The sequence below is a fragment of the Brachionichthys hirsutus genome, chromosome 6 (genome assembly GCF_040956055.1).
Source record: "Brachionichthys hirsutus isolate HB-005 chromosome 6, CSIRO-AGI_Bhir_v1, whole genome shotgun sequence".
Classification (NCBI taxonomy): Eukaryota; Metazoa; Chordata; class Actinopteri; order Lophiiformes; family Brachionichthyidae; genus Brachionichthys; species Brachionichthys hirsutus.
This window is the reverse complement of record NC_090902.1, coordinates 8,931,203-8,950,828: the sequence shown is the minus strand read 5'-3', so window position 1 is coordinate 8,950,828 and position 19,626 is coordinate 8,931,203. Positions and strand designations below refer to the sequence as shown.

At 41.7% G+C, this 19,626-nt stretch overlaps 3 protein-coding genes across 3 annotated transcripts; 1 reads left to right on the top strand and 2 right to left on the bottom strand.

Annotated features, from left to right (window-relative positions):
* Positions 1–30: 30 nt before the first annotated feature.
* On the bottom strand, positions 31–3,784 carry tmco6 (transmembrane and coiled-coil domains 6). Its single transcript, XM_068740310.1, has 12 exons — positions 3,694–3,784; positions 3,074–3,180; positions 2,883–2,995; positions 2,624–2,807; positions 2,435–2,539; positions 2,251–2,342; positions 2,030–2,146; positions 1,789–1,903; positions 1,258–1,438; positions 993–1,084; positions 693–860; positions 31–579 (listed from the first exon to the last, which is right to left on the bottom strand). Exons 1-12 carry the CDS (start codon positions 3,782–3,784, stop codon positions 454–456), a joined length of 1,491 nt encoding a protein of 496 aa, XP_068596411.1. The 3' UTR covers positions 31–453.
* A 257-nt stretch (positions 3,785–4,041) lies between these two features.
* Positions 4,042–9,668, bottom strand: LOC137895297 (uncharacterized protein DDB_G0286299-like). The gene is made up of 10 exons (XM_068740778.1): positions 9,561–9,668; positions 8,885–8,937; positions 8,745–8,812; positions 8,273–8,349; positions 7,121–7,214; positions 6,976–7,031; positions 6,713–6,866; positions 4,828–5,961; positions 4,636–4,745; positions 4,042–4,531 (listed from the first exon to the last, which is right to left on the bottom strand). Exons 1-10 carry the CDS (start codon positions 9,666–9,668, stop codon positions 4,499–4,501), a joined length of 1,887 nt encoding a protein of 628 aa, XP_068596879.1. The 3' UTR covers positions 4,042–4,498.
* A 5,270-nt stretch (positions 9,669–14,938) lies between these two features.
* On the top strand, positions 14,939–17,184 carry LOC137894940 (arylsulfatase I-like). The gene is made up of 2 exons (XM_068740415.1): positions 14,939–15,249; positions 15,789–17,184. The coding sequence occupies exons 1-2, from the start codon at positions 14,939–14,941 to the stop codon at positions 17,182–17,184; spliced, it is 1,707 nt and encodes a 568-aa protein (XP_068596516.1).
* Positions 17,185–19,626: the final 2,442 nt, after the last annotated feature.

Genomic DNA, 19,626 nt, shown 5'->3' with positions numbered 1-19,626 from the left:
TAACAGCGTACTTGACTTATCACCACAAAGAAAAACACAATGTGATAAATATTTAATCGTCATAAAAGGTAGAGCATTACTGGCTCAAAATACATAAATATAAAAAAATGTGTTTCCAGCAGATATTTACAGCTCCTATAAATCCAGCCCCCGTACATCCTGCAGCTGTCCTCTTACACAAGCAACGTGAGAAAACATACCGAATCTCTGGTATTACAAAAATACAATTATACACATTAAAATACCAGTGATCACAATACTGAAGGAGATCAAAATAGCAGCAGATAACATTCAAGGTATAAAAAATGACCTTCAATATTCACCATTCAAGGTATAAAAAATGACCTTCAATATTCACTTCATTACACAGATTGCATAAATATGCAATAAAAACACATTTGCAATTAGTACAAATTCGACAATGACAAATTGCACAAAACTCCCCAGCGAGCTCTAGGCTGAGCCGGGCAGTAGGTGCTCCAGGAGATGCGTGGCCTTTTGTCGGACCTCTCCCTCACTGCTGCACTGAATGGCTTCCAGATGGGGACGCCCTCCTTGTCTCACAAACGCCTCAGCCACCTGGGGAAGGAATAACTTTGCTAAAAGCTTCCACACTGACAGCAGTTTGGTAAAGTGTCATTTCTTTGTTTTCTTTGCGCAGCGTCATAGCCGTGACGGTTTCACCAATTTACCTGCGGCGCACTCGTTATCAGCATGAACAGGACATCCATACTCAGGGTCACCATCTCGTGGTGGCCCATTCTCAGCGTGGCACAGAGCGCAGGCAGCAGCCCGAGATGGGCCAGTTGGACACAGAACTCCTTCTTATTGTGGACGATGTTTGCTATAACCCTCATTATCTAAGTTCAACAGGAAGGACAAGCAAGCTTTAGAGAACATGGTGTGAGAAATGGACTATAAAAAAGCAGATCACACACACGCACACACAGACACACACACATGAGTCATCATAACCATGTGTTTGGCTTTACCATGGTATTGATGTCTTGGGAGAAGGGAAGAATGATCAGTCCAGGGATCAAGTTGTGAGTCATCAGAGCAGAGCAGAAAGTACTGGAGTGAGCTGCAGCAACAAGACACAACATGCACTGAACAAACTCCCAACAAACATGTAAATCCTCTAGAGGTGGAACCTGTTCCTGCACCCCCCCGTTCTCCTTTCGTTCAGGGTGGTGCAGAAACCTTAGTCTTAGATTGAGAGAGGAAATCATGCTACTTCCAATAAACTGCTCAAACCTGTGAGGTTGTTGAGCACCCAGGCTCCTTCTTTGGCCAACGCCGGCTGGGTTTGCAGGTAGACCTTTACGATCGTGCTCAAGACGACCACAATGCGAACGTCGGCCACGTGAGCGCTCAGGTTTTCAGTCGAGCAGGAGGACACGAGGTTCCCCACGCACCTCAGCAGAGGACAGATGAGCTAGTGCGAGAGAACACATTGGAAATGTCAGTTCAGAAGCCAGAAATCATTTTTGTCGCGACAGGTTTGCGTCAGCAGGCGGATACTGCGTTCTGAATTTTGGCTGATTTTCTAATGAAATGCTTCGTTTAGAAAATACTTTGATTTTCTACATTCCAGTACAAGAGTCACCGATTCGTTTCCTTCAATAATGCTGCAAATATCTGTACGCCTTCATTTACGCACGCATCAGAAAAACAGCTACAGGTACATAAAGAAAAATCAATGGCTCAAATCTGTCAGTCAGCATTTGAACAGCAAGTGGCTTAATAAAGGAATAGGTATTAGATTCGATCAACGACGTTCCTTACAAGCTCCAGTCCTTCGTGTTTCTTTCCTTTAGCAATCACTCCACCCAGAGCCACCAACAGAGCAACGCACTGCGACAAGGCCCCGTGAGCCAGCAGCGCTCCACCGTGCTCGACGCTTCGGTGCGAAAGGAAAGCCAGAGAGAGAAAGAATCAGAACTGGAACCACACCTTTGGTGGAATAATCAAATACAAGGACAACGGAGCAAATATAACAGACACTACGCCGACACTCAACTCCCACCTGCTGGCGAGGTAGTGCAGACACCACGCACACTCGATGGCAGGCGCCACGGCAAACCTTCGGTTAGGAGTTAGGACCGATATCACCATTAAAGGCAAGCTGGACGCCAGGACCATCCTGTGGACACAGAGGAGGACGATACAGCCGACTGCCTTTCATCGGGGCAAAATACTCAGAAGCGTATACAGAGAGATAATTCGGTGGATCAATAGAGCGCTTACTTAGTTATTTTCTCCGCTCCGTCGTTGGCATAGAGGAGCTGAAATAAGGCGAATCCCACAGCCTCCACCACTAAATGATTATGTCTGTGGTTCTGAACACAGACGAGCGTCAAGAGACACGTTTTTCATTTAACACTGAAGTAAGCAACAGCGTCGGTGTTTAAGGATCATTACAAGACATTACCTCTATACAGTGGGCCAGCGCCGGTACGAGTCCCTGGGCCAAGAGCTTCTCTTTCACGTGATCCCCCTCCGGGCATAAATTACCGAGCGTGTAGAGACACAGCTCCTGCGTACACATGTGTAATGTCAAAAAAAAAAACTTTAAATAGGACACATTAGAATACACTGACTGTTAAAAGCAGGTACTCACCGTGAACTTGGCACTCTGGCCTGAAAGGAAAGTGAGCAGGTAGGGGGATGCAGGCAGACAAGCCAACGCCACGTTGGGGTGGGGCGAGTGAGACAGCTCGTGGAGACACCTGATGGCCTCCATACGGCACGTAGCGTTAGCGCCAGTGAGGAAGCCAATCACAGCATGCATGCTGTTCACCTGCCTAGAGGCAAGACAGACAGAAGACAATAACGTCCTCTGAAGTCATACGATCTGGGAAACAAAGCTGTCGCCGTACCCGATGAACGTGGGATGTGCCGACGGGTTGCGGAGAGCGACAGCCAGTTCCTTCAGGTAGGCCTCCCTCTCCGGCCCGCGCTGTAGAAGATTCTGGAACAAAGCGACCACGTCCTAAGGACACGAGGGGGGGGCAGATTCAGATGGCAATTATTACACGACCCCTTTAAGCAATATATATGAATGAATCACCTTTTCCGTGGACTCTCTGTCCATGATTTCTTCTAGATGTTCGTCTTCATCATTTAGAATGAGTCTCTTGCTCACAAGTTTTCTCTCCCTCCATGCCTGTCTCAGTTCTGCAGTGTGATAAACATCACTTTTAGACAGCCTCTGTGTAGCGACTTCATTTACACTTGCATCTCCCACACTTTTTTGAAGATAGTAAAATGTATATTTAAGGGACCTTTAATGATTTTCCATTATGCATGTCTCTGGAACTCTTTAAAAATCAAACAACCTTAAAGAGTTAGTGAATATCAAGTTAGCTGATAGCAGATAACTTATTTTTAATTAGCACAATATTTAGCTAGTAGACACGTACCGATAGCTATCTTAAACGTTTAGGGGTTTGCTACCTAGCTAACTAAATGTAACTTTTACACCGTAAATTAACATTAAGCTAGTCTAGCTATTTTAATTAAATGGCGTTCATATTCATGCAAATATTGTCGCACCTTTTCTACGTGAGAGCTTAATACGAACCGTTCAGACGAGGCCGTACCTTATTCGTTTGCTCGTTTATTTATCGTGCAGCATATTTACACCCCGACATGTTAAAAAAAACCATTTTCTAAAATGTAAAAACTCACCCTTTTCTTGTTCTCGCCACTTTGACCTAATTTCGTGCGTGCTGGTGCCTTGCCGAGATGCCTTGTGACCAACTTTGCCCAGCCTCCACATTCTGGTTATTTCTGGTGAAATATTACGCCGTTCCCACCAGTCGTCTGTCGCGCGCTGTAATACGTCACTCAACGATTTAACAGGTTTCCCTTCTTCTTCGATGGATTTCTATCTAACCTTAGTCAGCTATAGCGCCATCTAGCAGACACCGCCGGCAGACAAGTTGACCCAGAACACAAACACATTTAAATTTGTATTCATGTATTTGTATTAAAAGCACAATGTTCAACGCATGTATAAAATATTTAAATGTGCTCAAATCATGCTTTTCACAAACATAGGAATACCACAAAATCCCAAACATTTGCCATCATTTAAAAAAATATATAAAACTCAAAAAATGGTGATACATTATTTTTTTAATATTAGGACAGACTATCTAATTCAGGTTTATTACTGTTATAGTAAAAACTCCATAGTGTAAAACCTTTAGAAAGACGAACAGTTTGAGACAAAATTCAATGATCATCCAATTAATAAAATAAAACATAGCATGTATCATACTATTACGTATTCACAAATATCATGTAAAAAAAAAAAAAAAACCCAGCAGATAACAAATTAGATATGTCACAGTGTGCCACACCTTGTGGGGCAAGACATACAGTATATAATAAAGTACCAAAAGTTTAAAAAATAAAGAAAAGATATATTTATATCTAGAAGGAATGTTTTTCCTCATTTCTGTTTTTCAAGTGAAAGAATCAAAGATTTTCATGACTTGGAGCACTTGGATGATTTCCTTTTCTGTGAAAAAAAAAGAAAAAATTACTTAAGCAAATGAAGAATCACCCTTTAAAATTCAAACACCAGTAACATGGCCAACCTGTAAGAGAAAAGTATGGAGATACCTTTTTGTGGCTGACATGTGAGGGTGTTAGCAGGGTTCGTGCCGCTTCAGGGTCATGCATAGGAACTACAGGTGTTTCTTGAACCTCTTCTGATTTCAACTTGCTTTTCTCTGAGGAGAAGAAATTAACAAGTGAAAAAAACAGACAGAAACAACCAAACTACAGTTTGTCAGGAGTGGTGGGACTACACACTTTTTTTCTTCTGGATTTGAGGACTTGGCGTTTCAGGGTTGGGTGAAAATAGTGGAACTGAATCATTTTTCAAAGAAGAATTCTCTTTCTTTTCATTCGCTTCAGTATTCTGCTCAAACTCCATCTTCCTATCGCTGCTCTCTGAATTCTCTGTTGTGTTTTCGTCAACTATCTGCTCATTATGATGACCTTTATCCTTTCTTCTCTTTTTCTTTTCTTTAACTATCTGCACTGACTGTTCCTCACTTTCAGCAGTCTTTTTGTACTTCTTTCTCTCATACTGTTCAGTTCTGCTCACTGAATTTTCCTCGCTTTGCTTTTTCTTGACTTCTTTTTCGTTGACTACTGGCTCTGTGTTTTCTTTCACAGTTTCAGCCACCAGCTCTAAATTTTCATTGTCGTCTTCAATCTTTTGCTCTGACTTTGCTTCTAAAGTAATTTTTTTCTTGTTCCCCTTGTCTTCTTCGGCTGTCTGCTCTGAATATTCCTCATGATGACTTTTCTTCTTTTTCTTGGCTTTCTTTTCATGTAATATCTGCTCTTCAGTTTCTTCATTATCAACATTCTCTTTTTGGATCGTTTTCCTTTCTTCTTCAGCCTCTTTTCCTTTCTCCTTTGGTCCTTTTCCCTTCTTTTTCAGCTTCACAGTTTCATCATCAATTTCTTGCTCCATGATTTCATTCTCCATTTTCTTTTTCCCTTTATGGTCTTCTCCATTTTCACCAGTCTCCTTTTTATTCTCTTTAACACTCCCTTCGGCTGTCTCCCTTTTCTTCTTCTTGGGTTTAGACAACGTCTCATCAGTTTTTTCTTCACGTGGAGCCACAGCTTTCCTTTTGGCATTCATTGTCTGTTTTGGCGAGGGGAGAGTCGCTGTTTGCGTTGGCTGTTTGACCGTTTCAGTGTCGATGCTCTGCTCTTGGCTTACGATGGTGGAAGTCACAGGTTCAGACTTTTTTGCTCTGCTCTTTTTGGGTCTAGTATTCTTTGCTGGCATTTCTGTCATGTTCTGTTGAACCATGCTATCTGTTTTTGTGGGAGGCTTATTTCGTGGTTTCCTCACTCTCTTTTTCTTAGGTGGAGACGCAGAGCAGTCCAGAGCATTGACTGTGTCCATCTTGGCTGCATCAGCATCTGCGGACGGAGTAAACACAGCGAGGACAAAGAACAAGCATCAGTGACACAAAGCCTTAAGAGGAAACTCATTGTTTCTCGTTGGTAGCTTCTGAAAACAGCTGTTAATGGAATCTGTTTGTGATGGTTGGGTTTTTCGGGGGTCTTTCTCGTCTTGTCATCTATTTTCTGCATTTTTCAATTCTTTAAAATAAAATTCAACCAGCTGTCCAAAGTTTATTTTGCCTCTTTCCAATGTGAAACCTCCCCCCCAAACCCCGAGCAGTTCCATTGACCAAGAGTCATCTGATTTCTTTGGTCTTGGCCAATTTATGTGCTGTATATAAAAGAACCTACGATGAACTATGTTCATCAACAACCATATTTAATCGTTGAACACAAAAGGACGACAATAAAGATTAAGCCTCATCTGTGACTAAATTCAGTGCCACTTAGAATCTCAACAGATTTATTTTAAAAAGCAAATGATTAGAGTCCTCTGGGATAAAATGATTTCATCCTATTCTCAAACTGTGAATGGGAAAGAAGCCCAACTCACTGGCTTGGAGCAGGATGTGGTTCAAATTCAATAAAATATCAGAACGTGCTTCGTGCCTAAAGGCAGCCCCGAAACTGATATCGGACCAAATGCTTACTAAAAGAATTCTAAACCCAACTTTCATCAGATGATCACATCAATCTTCTGTGAATAGATATGTAAAAAAGTAACGTAAAATAACAACAAACAGCGACACACACACACACACACAACCTGTCATTTGCAGGAGCAGATTCTTCCATTTCTCGACATCCAAACTGCTGTCCGAGTCAGAAGCTTCTCCTCCTGCAGCCATTCTGGATTTCTTTTCCTTGATGACGTTTACTGGAGGTTTACTTTCACCTTTTTTCCTTTTCACTGGTGCAGGCTGAAAAGAACAAAAAAAGGAAGCACAGCCAACTGAGCAATCAGGACAAGGCCTAAAATTAGAAGCTGTCACATAAAAATAAATACATTGTGATTTAAAAACAACTCACACTCTTCTTTTGCATCTCACTTTTCTCAGATTCATTATTCCTTTTCCTCAGGGTGCCTGAACAGAAAATAGGTTAACATGTATTAAAGTGCACAGTCATTCCTTTCTTCTTCTTCTGTGTTTGTAGTAAAGACCGTTGAACATACCGACGGCTGGCGTTTCCTGCTCAGAGGTGCGGCTGACTTTCTTCTTGGGAGTTCTGACTTGAGTGGAGGACGCTCCAGCTTTGGTCTTGGTAGCCTTTGGTTTAAGAGGCATGAAGCATTAAGAACATGGCTGCTCTTTATAAAAGACAACAAGGACAAAACAAAGCATGAAGAGGCCAGCATGACCACGTGCAGGCCTGAACCAAGGCTTCATTTAGTCCATCTGTTCCAGTGTTGATCTTCATTTCAAAAAACAAACCGGATTAAATATCTAGCAGAACTGAAACGTCTGATGTATCTTCGTGCTGAACCGACCTTTTGGTTTCTTTTTCCTGTTTGCCGCCTAAGTGTTAAAGGATGTCAAAGAGAAGAAATCTTCAGCTATTGTAACCAACTGCAGAGGAAGCTCGCTGAGCGTTCGCGACGCCCCGGCTTCCTGTTCTGTACTTCAACGGAGAAAAGTGAAACTCCAATCTGAAGCGTAACCACACTCTGAGGTGATGGAGGAACCCAGCGAGACTTCGACATCGAAAAGCACGGCCGGGAGGTGGGGCACACCCTGGATGAGACGCCAGCTCATCGCAGGGCCACACTCGCAGTCGCACCTACGGAAAATTTCCAGTGACCAATTCACCTATGAGCTGCATGTTTTTGGTGGTGGGAGAAAGCTGTAGAACCTGGAAAGAACCCACGGAGACATGAGAATACGCAAAGTCCCGAACTGAAAGGTCACAGATGGACTCAAATCCAGGACCTTCTCACTGCGAGGCAACAGCACGATCCACTGCGCCACCACGCTGCCCTTTCTTCATGCTTTTAATGTTGTTTAATTAGAAATGAAGCAACGGTGGAGATGACACCAACCAGAGCCGGAGTACTTCCTTCTCCCTCTGATATGTTGGTGGTTTCACTGGACTCGCCCGGCGCTGTAGCTACAGGGCTGAATGGACTTCCCGGTTCCTGCTTTGCTGCAGCCGCTGGCTTCATCGGGGTTACAGGGCATGGCTTTCTACTGTCAGAGGAGGGCGTCTGTAACATCAACATAAAAAAACAACAACTTGAAAGCACTTCACATTTACTCAAGCAATGCATGAGTAAATACAACGTCAGCATTTTTTTGTCGCCGTGCATTCACTGCATTTTTCATCCTACCTGTGGCAGCAGACTCTGGCTCAGCTCCTCACCATCAGAGCCACTGCTGGCCCCAACTTGATTCTGATTGGCCATAGCTGCAGTTAGGATTTTTGCGGTTAAAGCAAGTTGAGAAAACAAAACAAAAAGAAATCAAAAACATCATATGGCACATACGTATTCTATAAATCCCACTTAAAGACCTTTAAGGCATAAACAAAAATGCACAGAGTCCTTCAACTTACAGAGAAGTGCACAGCACAGACAATAACACGCTTTGGATAACAAACAGAACCGACCTTAGTCCAGTTGGAGGCAAATAAAAAGTTTGTCTGAGACTCATGAGACAATCAGTCTGAAGAGCCTTGCTTCCAGATCAGCGATTCTCCCTCCTTCAGCAATGGCGAGGTCATTCTCTCCGTTTATAACGCCGTGCTTCAGTGATGATTTTTCATACGATGCATTTGAAGTTTTAATAACAAACCGGTCATACCTTCAGCCCGGGTCTGTCCTTGCTCTTTATGCTTGGCGTGCTGTGCAGGGTCTCGCTTCCTTTTCTTTCTGGAGTCACCGACAGAGAAGAGACAACGCTCACATCATCACAACCGACAAATCAAATCAAGGGTAACTCACTTCATCCAGGAAGTATAGATGTCCAATAGTGTCGTCGATACTTCTGTCTCCACCTGCAGGCACCAATGCAAACCAGTGAATGATTAGAGAGTTGGTTGTAGCTACTAATCACGATAAATGTTGCCAACATTACAGTACTTTATCCATCATTAACACATGAATCCATTTCATAGATCCTTTTAAATGAGATACTTTGACTAATTACAGTACATAATAATAACAGTGTTTGACAATTACAAACCTGTGGGACTGCTCTACATCTGTGATAAACAAAGATAGATAATATTAAATGGAACATCTAAATCACCTATAATCTGTCTATTAAAACCAATAACCGAATCCACAAGAAAAAAAATATTTATTGTTATGACTGCATCACTAATACCATCCCTGATTTACTATTTTAACTGCTCAACCAATAATAAAGGTACTGCGGGCAGCACATCTCATTCTAACTTTGAGTTCTATGAAGTTTAGATAAAACGAACGAACTGGTTTGGATTCAGTCAAGTTTAACAGTTTCCTCAAACCCCCCAAAGAACAAAGAACAACAAGAAGACACCTGTCAGACTGTAACGATGCGTTTAAAGGCGTAGTCACGATTTAAAACTGGCAGACAGTGTGGCATTCTGTGTGTGTGCGCGCGTGTGTGTGCGTGCGTGTGTACAGTGTAGACCTGTGGGCTGCGTCTCTGGAGCTCATCCGCAGCTGAGTGGAAACCGTGGTCTTTCAAATGGCGGAAGATCAAGTGGATTAGCTCGTGCTTTGATGCGTTCACGGACATACTCGGCACATTAATACGCAATGGTCAAAAACAACGGAACTTTCAGTTCAAAACGGGTCACATAGTAAGTACAGGCTCAACGGCGCGACCGCAAAAATCCGCATGTGGAGAGAGGACACGTTTAACTTTCAACTCAGGAAGTCGTTCTGTTTACCGCTGCAATGCACCATGGGAGTTGTAGTGCTTCCGTGAAACGGTTACGAATGCAGGTTGTTTACACCCGGGGATTTTTCCTCAAGTGGAATTATAGCACTCTGTAAAAATACTAATTTTGAAGTAATTGCAGTACAGTACAATTATTATTATTATTATTATTATTATTATTATTAATGCACCGCATAGACCTATAAAGATCAATCTATTGCACATAAACAACCTGGCACGCTTTGAACAACGTTATAGAAACATTGGACATTTAGTGATGAAAGCACAAAATCAGTTTTGTTGTGGATCCAGAACTATTTTTTACATTTCTTTAATATCGCTAGGTAGGTCTTTTTAAACCAATTACACAAAATCTATTGAACTGATTTGTTAGTGATTAATTTGTCTCTTAACCTTAAAAGGTGTTTAGTTTAAGAACATGTTCTTTTTAACAGACCCGGGATGTTCTAAGGGGCCAAAAGGTGGCCACATTTTACAATCTTTTATATAATCTTTACGATTATATAAAAGAACTCTAGAATTTTCATTCCCTTTTGAACGTTGACAAATGAAAAGACCCCCCACCGACGTAGAGCGCTGTCTCACATGGAATTAACACAGATGTTATCTATCCATAAAATAAATCACTTCTTCTTGTTCCTTCTGGCTGCCATTTCAGATCTTGTTTTTGTAACTCTGCCCTTTCTTGACTCAGATTTCTTTCTAAATGTATTTATTTTGGAATAACATTCTTAGACAAAGCAAAACGATCCATAATTAGCCCAGTCAAACTCTAATTGATCAGGTGTGTTTGAGTAAAAGCTGATTAGTTCGGGAAGAAATTAAAGGTGCCGGGGCACAATAGGCTGCCAGGCAGCGGAGCCGAGACAGCTGGTGGTGAGACCGTCGGTCAAACTGTATGTGAGTGTTGGACAAGCACAAGGTCAGCAGGAGCTGGGAGACCTGAAAGAGCCTCATTCACTAAGAAAAACCTGGAAAGGAAAGCAGTGTGTATCCCAAACTCAACATCAGGCCTCAGTGGGTCTCACCAAGTCTGATTTCACCATCTTCCCTTCCTCAACACACACACACACACACACACACACACACACACACACACACACACACACACACACACACCGTGGGTTTGCCAAAGCCAACTGGCTTTGAGGCTGACTCATCTCCTGTTCTCGGACTGTTGATGGGCATAGACCACCGAGGTTTTATGGTAGAATAACAATTTGTAAAATGTGAAATGTAATTTATGATTTATTATTATTATTTAGTGTATTGTAGGTATTATAGAAAGCAAATATAAGGTAGACAGTGGGAATGGTTACACCCTTGTACACGAGGAAAAAGGAGTTGAGCGTTTCCCTTGGCTTCAATGACATTTTGGAGTAAAGATGACTGGGATATTTGCACAAAGTACTCTTGTAAATGGTACTCTGTTTCACAGGAAATACATTTACCGCTACATTCCATATGTTCAGCTGCTCACATCTGCACTTATTCTGCTGGCAATTACCTACAAAAACATTCAGTAGGACTGGGATTACTGGGGTCCTTTAATGTGTATCTCAGTTTTTGGAAAGTAGTAAAATCATTTTAATCAAACTTCTTTAAGGTTAATTCATACCTAATACAAAGATACTATTATTACCCCGGCAAGTTTTTCTCTTGATGATTGAAAGAATGTAAATAAAATAAAATAAATTGTTATTGGAACCAACAAGGAGGGAGAACTCATATTAAGTGTATATATTGCACCATCCAATTACTTTTGTTCCGCTGTTTTTGCCCCTTGATTGCCGTGCAGTTACAACTGTGCCTCTAAGTCAGTAAACGTGATTTTGGCATTTACACTAACGCAACTAAAATGAAGTGAGAGTAAAAAAAAAAAAAAATGTGATCTGTGTTTTCCTGTAATTTGATAAACTGATGTTGAAAAGTGGTATTTTGGGCAAACTCTAGTACAAAGGCACTATTGTATGTTATGGACAGGTGACGACCTGAATGCAGTTCTACTGAAGCAAACTTTTCAGTCCGGAGGTTGGTGCACAGGAAGAACGAAAACCTCAGTCACGTCCTACTCAGATTAGAAAATTGGGGTAGGAGGGGAGGTAATGTGTGGGTTTCCTGGCAGGGCACTGTTGATTAGAAAGGGCGTAGTGTTCACGGTGATGGGGAGCAGCCGTATTCAGTAACAGCACCTCATCCTTTTGCCAAAGCCAACATCTGGTGGCAGCAGCAGCAGCAGCAGCACCCCCAGTCTCTGCTTCCCTCTCAGCCCATTATTGTAGTTCATGGGTCCCAGAAAAGGGCTCAGCAACCTACATAAGAAATATAACGTTTCAGAGAGGGTTGCTTAATCAATAATAGAGATAAAAGGGCGTATGAATTTATAGATTTTTTAATCTTATTCTCTTGAAGTTCATTGAAATTACTCTGTAAAAGATTTATCCTCAGAAACAAGCAGGTCAAAAGATTAACAAAAACGACAATTTTGAAAAGGCTCTACTGTCTTGTTATTTTTTTTCTTTTTTTTGAATGCATCTTAGAAGAAGAAGAAGAAGGAGCAAAAAGGAAGAAATAAAGGTCATAGATTTAAAATGAAGTGAAAACTTTAACTCTGTATGACTACAGCATGCCTCAATAAACCTGAGTGACCTTCTTTAATATACCTGACATGACCTGCTACTCTGTTTGAATTGCCAGAATTACACAGCTGCAGTTTACACGAATGCTAATAAAACATTTTCCTTTATTATTGGACTATTTTGGCATTGAGCAATAGCATAAAAATAAATCACGAGACACAAAATACTGAAAAGAACCCTCAGAAACCAGCTATGATATTTGTGCAACATCTAATGGTCAATGAAGCACGTCCCTGCAGGTTATTGTAAGGTCGCTGTTTCCAGAAAAGGCTCCCCTCAAACCATTTCTCTGTTAACAGTCGGGTTCAGTGATTGTGTGATGCAAGCTCTGTATGTGGTATCTGCCCGCCTCAGACTTCAGACGACGAGCAGTCATCATCATGTCAATGTTTGCGTGAGAGTTGTTTTGTTGGGTCGTGTGCTGTTTGTGTTGTTGGTGAGTTGTTCAGATGCTGCAGTTAATAAACCTCTAGAATAGTGTTTCTGATGTTTTCATTTTATTTCTCACATTTCATCATATTATATATTGTAAAATGACTATACATCAATGACATTGAGCCCTTAGTTTTGATTGCGCAATAGCGCTGGTTTTCAGTTTATGGGACTTCTTTAAAAGCCATTCCTTACACAAATAAACATGAGGTCATAAAACTTCAGGTGCACCTCAGTCTACCCCCCCCCCCCCCTCTGGTCTCCATTTCCTGACTTGACCTGGTTGAAATGCTGCCACCCTTCCCCAACGATACCCCTCTGTTGGCACATACTTCTTTTACTTGCCTGATATTTTACATTCCAGCAAAGTCTGTCAGGCCATGTCACACCTTAAGAATCATATTTTTCCAATAGATTTCGGTAAGATTAGCTGCAGAGACAGTGTCATTTCAGTTTCATTAGATTTCATTTGAATTTCTTCAATTATTTTTTATTTCAAATAAACATAAATACATATAAAATAAAAACATTATAGCTTCTCTCCAAGCTTGAGATTGTTGAAATTTTTGAAAAGTTTTATTGAAACTTAATTTTTTTTACAGTGTCCATGCAGCACACATCACAAAGCCATAAAAGGAAAGGAAAATTCTTATTATTTCACAATAAGCACATGAAATGCTAGAAAGCACAGAGACACACTACTGTTATATTGTTTTGGCATGAATATCATGTAAAAAAAACAACAACATAATAATAAAAATAGAAATATATAAAACAATGAAAACTAAACTGTTAAAAATAGTAAGATAAAATAGTTGTGTAAATACATGAGAACACTTGTCTCCTAGATTCATGAATATCCCCAATAATAGATGATACAGATACTTGTTGTTTTTACTACTGATGCCATATTTAAAGATACATTTGTGAAAATGTTAAAATATGTGCTGTTACAATGTGAACACTGAAACAAAGAATCCTACAGTGACCATCTCTAAAGACATAAATGAAACATGAGATAAAACATTGAAAAAATAATCAGTCCTCTCAGTCGGGTATTCACCGCTGCTCTCCCTCCCTTCAGAGATGATCTGCAGACTGGTGAAGCTGTATGCTGCAGACGAGACGTGGTAAAGTAACACACAGGATCACACTGAGGTGGCGGCGGTGGCGGAGTCTGTGCGGTCCAGCAGTGATCTGTTGACCCTCTGGATGACGTGTGAAGTGTTTCTTTGACACCTGATTGGAGACGGTATCAGAGTCAGGAGCGTCCGCCCTGCCTCTGACCTAACATCACTCATGAAGCAGCAGGAATCATAAGCGTGTGCGTGAGTGCAGTGTAGTCGAGTCGGGGAACAGTGTGTGTGTTTGTAGGGCACCACATACCGGGAGACTCCGGTTTCCACCCAGACGCCTTGTTTTCCTGTGTGAGGGTTTCTCTGTGAGTCAGTCATCCACACGCTAAACCAGGTCAGAGGGGAATCAGTTTTTTATTTTTATTTTACTTTCTAGTAATTTGTAAATTTGGCACAAAGTTTCATTGCAATCCAAGCGGCATGAAGAAGGTGCAAGAACGACGAGAAGGTTAGGGCTGTACGAAGTTTTCCCAAATCAAAGCAAAAATTATAATAGAAGTCAAATTCCTATGATAAAAATAAAATAAATAAATCCTCAAACAAACAATCAAACAGACAACAACACATCAGCACCATCTGCATATAAACTACATCACAAGATATTTAATGTAACACTCCTAGCAACACAGCTCTGTGCTGTTGCTTGGAGGGGGCTGATGTTATTTCAGTGAGGCAGCAAGGCAAATGGGCGGGGCTTATGCCATCACTTGGGAAGGAGAAATGTGTTCAAGGGCGACACAAACAGTTTAGGGATCCAGTGAGGATGGAAGTTTAGGTTTCCTTTGAGTGAAGCGTATGTTTAATTGTAATTAAGGGGCGAATTTTAAATCATTTCATCCTCACTGAATGACATTGACTGATAACTTTTTAGTCTGACTGATATTAAGTGACAGGATCCATGGCAACAACAGCTCTGACCGGGTTCTCTATGATGAGTCTGCTCAGCCTCGGGTACCTGACCTGGGACCTGATTAGTCCGAACCGGGTGGAGAACGAGCCCGACCGAACGTTTGACAGGTCACCTGTCCCACTTCCTCCTCACATCATTTTCATCATGACAGATGATCAGGGATTCAACGACATCGGCTACCACAGCTCGGATATCAAGACCCCGGTCCTAGACAAACTAGCTGCTGATGGAGTCAAGCTGGAGAACTATTACATCCAGCCCATCTGCACCCCATCCCGCAGTCAATTCATCACTGGCAGGTAAAGTGTTACTGTTATTTTTAGATTTATTTATTAGACTATTGATTTATACTGTAAACTAGGTAAACCTTTCTATTTTGTTAATAAAAAAAACTGCAGTGCATATTCCTTTTTATGCATAGTATAGTTTTGATATAATCAAAGGACAATGATTATATTGCATGGCTTAAAAACAAATAATATATGTTATTTAGTTCTTTATCAATTGAAATCTCACTGAGATAAAAAAAAAACAAATCAATTGTTGCTGAATGAAAAAGCAAAAATGTTAGGGTTAGGTTGAGGGTTTTTACAAATATTTAGCATCAACCTGAAAATATCAAAATAGAGACAGACGATAATTTGTCTTATTTAGTACTTATATCATTCACTTTTTAAACAACAAACAAAACAGACAGATAAAAAAAAAAAGAAAGGTCTGGACACAAACCTTTTCACAGCTCTTAATGTGGGGTGTCTTTTTTCCATCTTCAACTTAATTTGTGTAATTGCCTATTCATCAGTTGGGCCGGTTTATAACTTAATCATTAACCCTACAGGTATCAAATTCACACTGGCCTACAGCACTCCATTATTCGACCCCGCCAGCCCAACTGCCTGCCCTTTGACCAGATTACTCTCCCCCAGAGGCTGCAGGAGCTCGGTTACTCCACCCACATGGTTGGTAAGTGGCACCTGGGCTTCTACAAGAAGGAGTGCCTGCCTACGCGGCGCGGCTTTGACACCTACTTTGGCTCCCTGACTGGCAGCGTGGACTATTACACCTATGACTCCTGTGATGGTCCTGGGCTGTGTGGCTTTGACCTCCATGAAGGGGAGTCAGTTGCCTGGGGCCAGAGGGGCAAATACTCCACCCATCTCTACACACGGAGAGTCCGCAAGCTCCTGGCGACCCACGATCCACTGTCACAGCCGCTGTTCATCTTTCTCTCCTTCCAAGCTGTCCACACACCTCTGCAGGCTCCTCGGGAGTACGTCTATCCGTACCGAGGGCTGGAGAACGTGGCGCGTAGGAAGTATGCTGCCATGGTCTCAGCTGTAGACGAGGCTGTGCGGAACATAACATACGCTCTACGCAAGTACGGCTACTACCAGAACAGTGTCATTATTTTCTCTACTGACAATGGTGGCCAGCCCTTGTCCGGTGGCAGTAACTGGCCACTCAGAGGGCGCAAAGGCACCTACTGGGAAGGGGGTGTCCGGGGTCTGGGGTTTATCCATAGCCCTCTGTTAAGGAAGAAGAGGAGGGTGAGTAAAGCGCTGGTGCACATCTCTGACTGGTACCCCACACTTGTGGGATTAGCAGGTGGCAATGAGTCCCTGACAGAAGGAGTGGACGGATACAATGTTTGGGACGCCATCAGCCAGGGAAAAGAGTCGCCAAGGTTGGAGATCCTCCACAATATTGACCCTCTGTATAACCATGCACGTGGCGGCTCCTTGCAGAGAGGATATGGGATTTGGAATACAGCTGTTCAGGCCTCCATACGAGCTGGAGACTGGAAACTCCTAACGGGAGACCCTGGCTATGGAGACTGGATACCCCCACAGATGCTTCCAGGTTTCCCGAGTGGCTGGTGGGACCTGGAGCGCTACACCGAGCCCCGGAAATCTGTGTGGCTTTTCAACATCTCCGGAGACCCCTACGAGCGATTTGACCTTTCTGAGCAGAGACCGGATGTGGTCAAAGAGCTGCTAGCCAGGCTGGTGTACTACAATCGTACTGCAGTGCCAGTAAGGTATCCGTCAGAGGACCTACGGGCTGACCCCCACCTGAACGGAGGTGCCTGGGTGCCCTGGGTCGGAGATGAGGAGGAAGATAGCTGGGACACAGCTCACAAAAAGAACAATAACTGGAAGAAGAAGTTTAAACTGTCTCAAAGCAGGTTGTTCTTCAGGAGACTCAACACTCGAATCATGTCCAACAGGATATAGGAAGGCCATGGCTGAGAGAGAGGTCATGTGACACTGCCTGCAAGAAGGATTGCTCTGTTTGGAACATGGAACCAAGATTCTTCCAGATTCAGCTGAGTAGTTCACACCAAGTTGGAGCTGCAGATGTTTGTCTCTACAGGGGAATCAGTTCAATCAATATTACTTTATCGGCTGAACAAATCACCTGCAGCCAACTGCAAAGACCATAACTGACAACTACCTCTACGTCGACATAAAGTTGGCTGCTTAAAGACCTAAAGTGGATGGCTAGTACCTAATCTCTAAATGTCGTCTGTCCGGCTTGTGAGTCGTTGATGCTGAAGCACATTAGTCATGTTGTGTTAGGACGACATCTGCAGGCTGTGTTTGGGTTTAACTCGCTTTATGTCCTAGCTAAGTAACATTTGTGTATACAGTATTCACTATTAAGTATGGCTCGTATTTAGTTTTCAATTTGTGTTTTAATATGCATGGAGAGGATCTGTTAGTTACAGTCGTTTTCACGGCCTAAAATTTATTTTTCCAGTATAATCGTTTGTTTATATGATGTAGAAAGAAATTCAGACCATTGTAATAATTTACTGGGGTAGCCCGTATAATGTGTGTGTCGTATTTGTTTATGCATTGAATACATCAGTTATTGTATATAAATATATCTGTCAACAAGAGTTAGTTGAAACTTTGTTTATTCTTGGATCTTGGGCCAAGAAGCCATTTGATAATGTTATAATTTTGATTATTGAAATGTGGATTCTGGATCATTTTTCATCTTCTTCAATGTTGCTACATAAGGCTTTCAAAAAAAAGCAAAAAGCAAAATAAACAAACAACAAATGGCGAAGGCTATTGTTGTTGTTGTGCCGTACTTGTGCTGTTCAATGACTGGGTGACTTCTAGTCAATGCCTTGTTCATTTTCAAATATTAAAACCTTGAAAATGTCAGCTTTCATTCTCAAATCCTCTTTCAGACAGATAAATGTTTTCCATCTCCTCCACTCACACCCCAGCCAGCCTTCTGGTCTGACCAAAACGGGAAGTGAAACTGATGGCACTTCCTTGTCTCTTCTCTTCCCATCAACGTTCTATTTGAGTTTTCATGCATTCTCCTCTGAGACAGGACACCCTTCAGGACACTCGAGGTGGGGTGTGCGTGCTTGATTTTGGAAGAAGCATAAAGATCTGCCATAAAACTGTTGACTGGCTCAGCTGCACAGAGGAGAGACATGAAGGGTGTGGTCGGAGTGATCGTGATGCTGCTTAGAGTCTGTCATGGTGAGCAGTTTAACTTCCTGCATTAGTAACAAACATTTTCATAAAATGTAAGATTATGTGGATTAGGCGTGTTGCAGGTATTGTTTGCAGTGTAGCCATGCCTAAGGCATAGCCATTAATAATATTAGTAGCACTAACAGCAGATGTTAGTAAATGAGTAAATGATCACTTTTATTGATAAGTTATGAGAATCAACTGACTATAGCAGTTGAAAGTAATTATTCAAATGTTTCTAAAAATATTTGTCTAAAAATGTACATTTCTGAGCGCAATGGCAAAAACAGAAATGCCTTTCAAACCATTGTGCAATTTCCCTTAGGATTACAAGCATGAACTCAAATTATTTTGATGATCAATTTCATTAGAATAAAGTTTTAAGATGAAAAAAAGTTCTAGTATCATTATAATATGTTAATAATATTTGGCAACTATCCTTTCTTAATTAGGTTCTGTTATAAAACACAGAGGTTCATAATGTTTTGACTGGTTCACATTATTGTACTTCAGTAGCTCAACATTACCTTATGTGTGATGCTCACCTGTAGAACAATTGATGCCTTTCTTTCAAAGCGTTGCTGGAAAGAGACAGTTTAACAAGTTACTAACTACCAACTCTCATTTCCCAGGTGTTGAAACCTTCTGTGATGCCAGGCAGGATGGGGATCAGTGTTCTGCAGCTTTGGGAGGAGCTGTGGTTCTCCGCCTAATGAACAGCACCTCGGGAATAAATGTTTTCCAGTGGAAAAAAAACAAAGCTACAATAGTAGATTGGGGGAACAATAAATTTAGATTCAATAATATAACACATAGATCCTCATTCACACCTGGCAATGGAACATTCTTGATCAGAAATCTGAGCAGAACTGACGACGGTCAATATACTCTTAATTTTTTTGATTTAGATGGAAAGAATATAAAGTCAGCTTCTCAACGGTTGACCATTCAAGGTAAATGCTTCTTGGGGAATTAAGTAATTAAAAACATTCCTATCATATTCTACATCTAGACTGTCTCACGTTGTCCATGCATCGACAGTATAACACTGACTCTTTATCCATTAGAACCTGTACTATTGACCAACAGCCATCTGTGTCTCCTTCAGCTCCCGTGTCCTCTGTCAGGCTGGACTATGAGTGTCTGTCCCAGGAAGAGATGAAGGAGTCCTGCTCC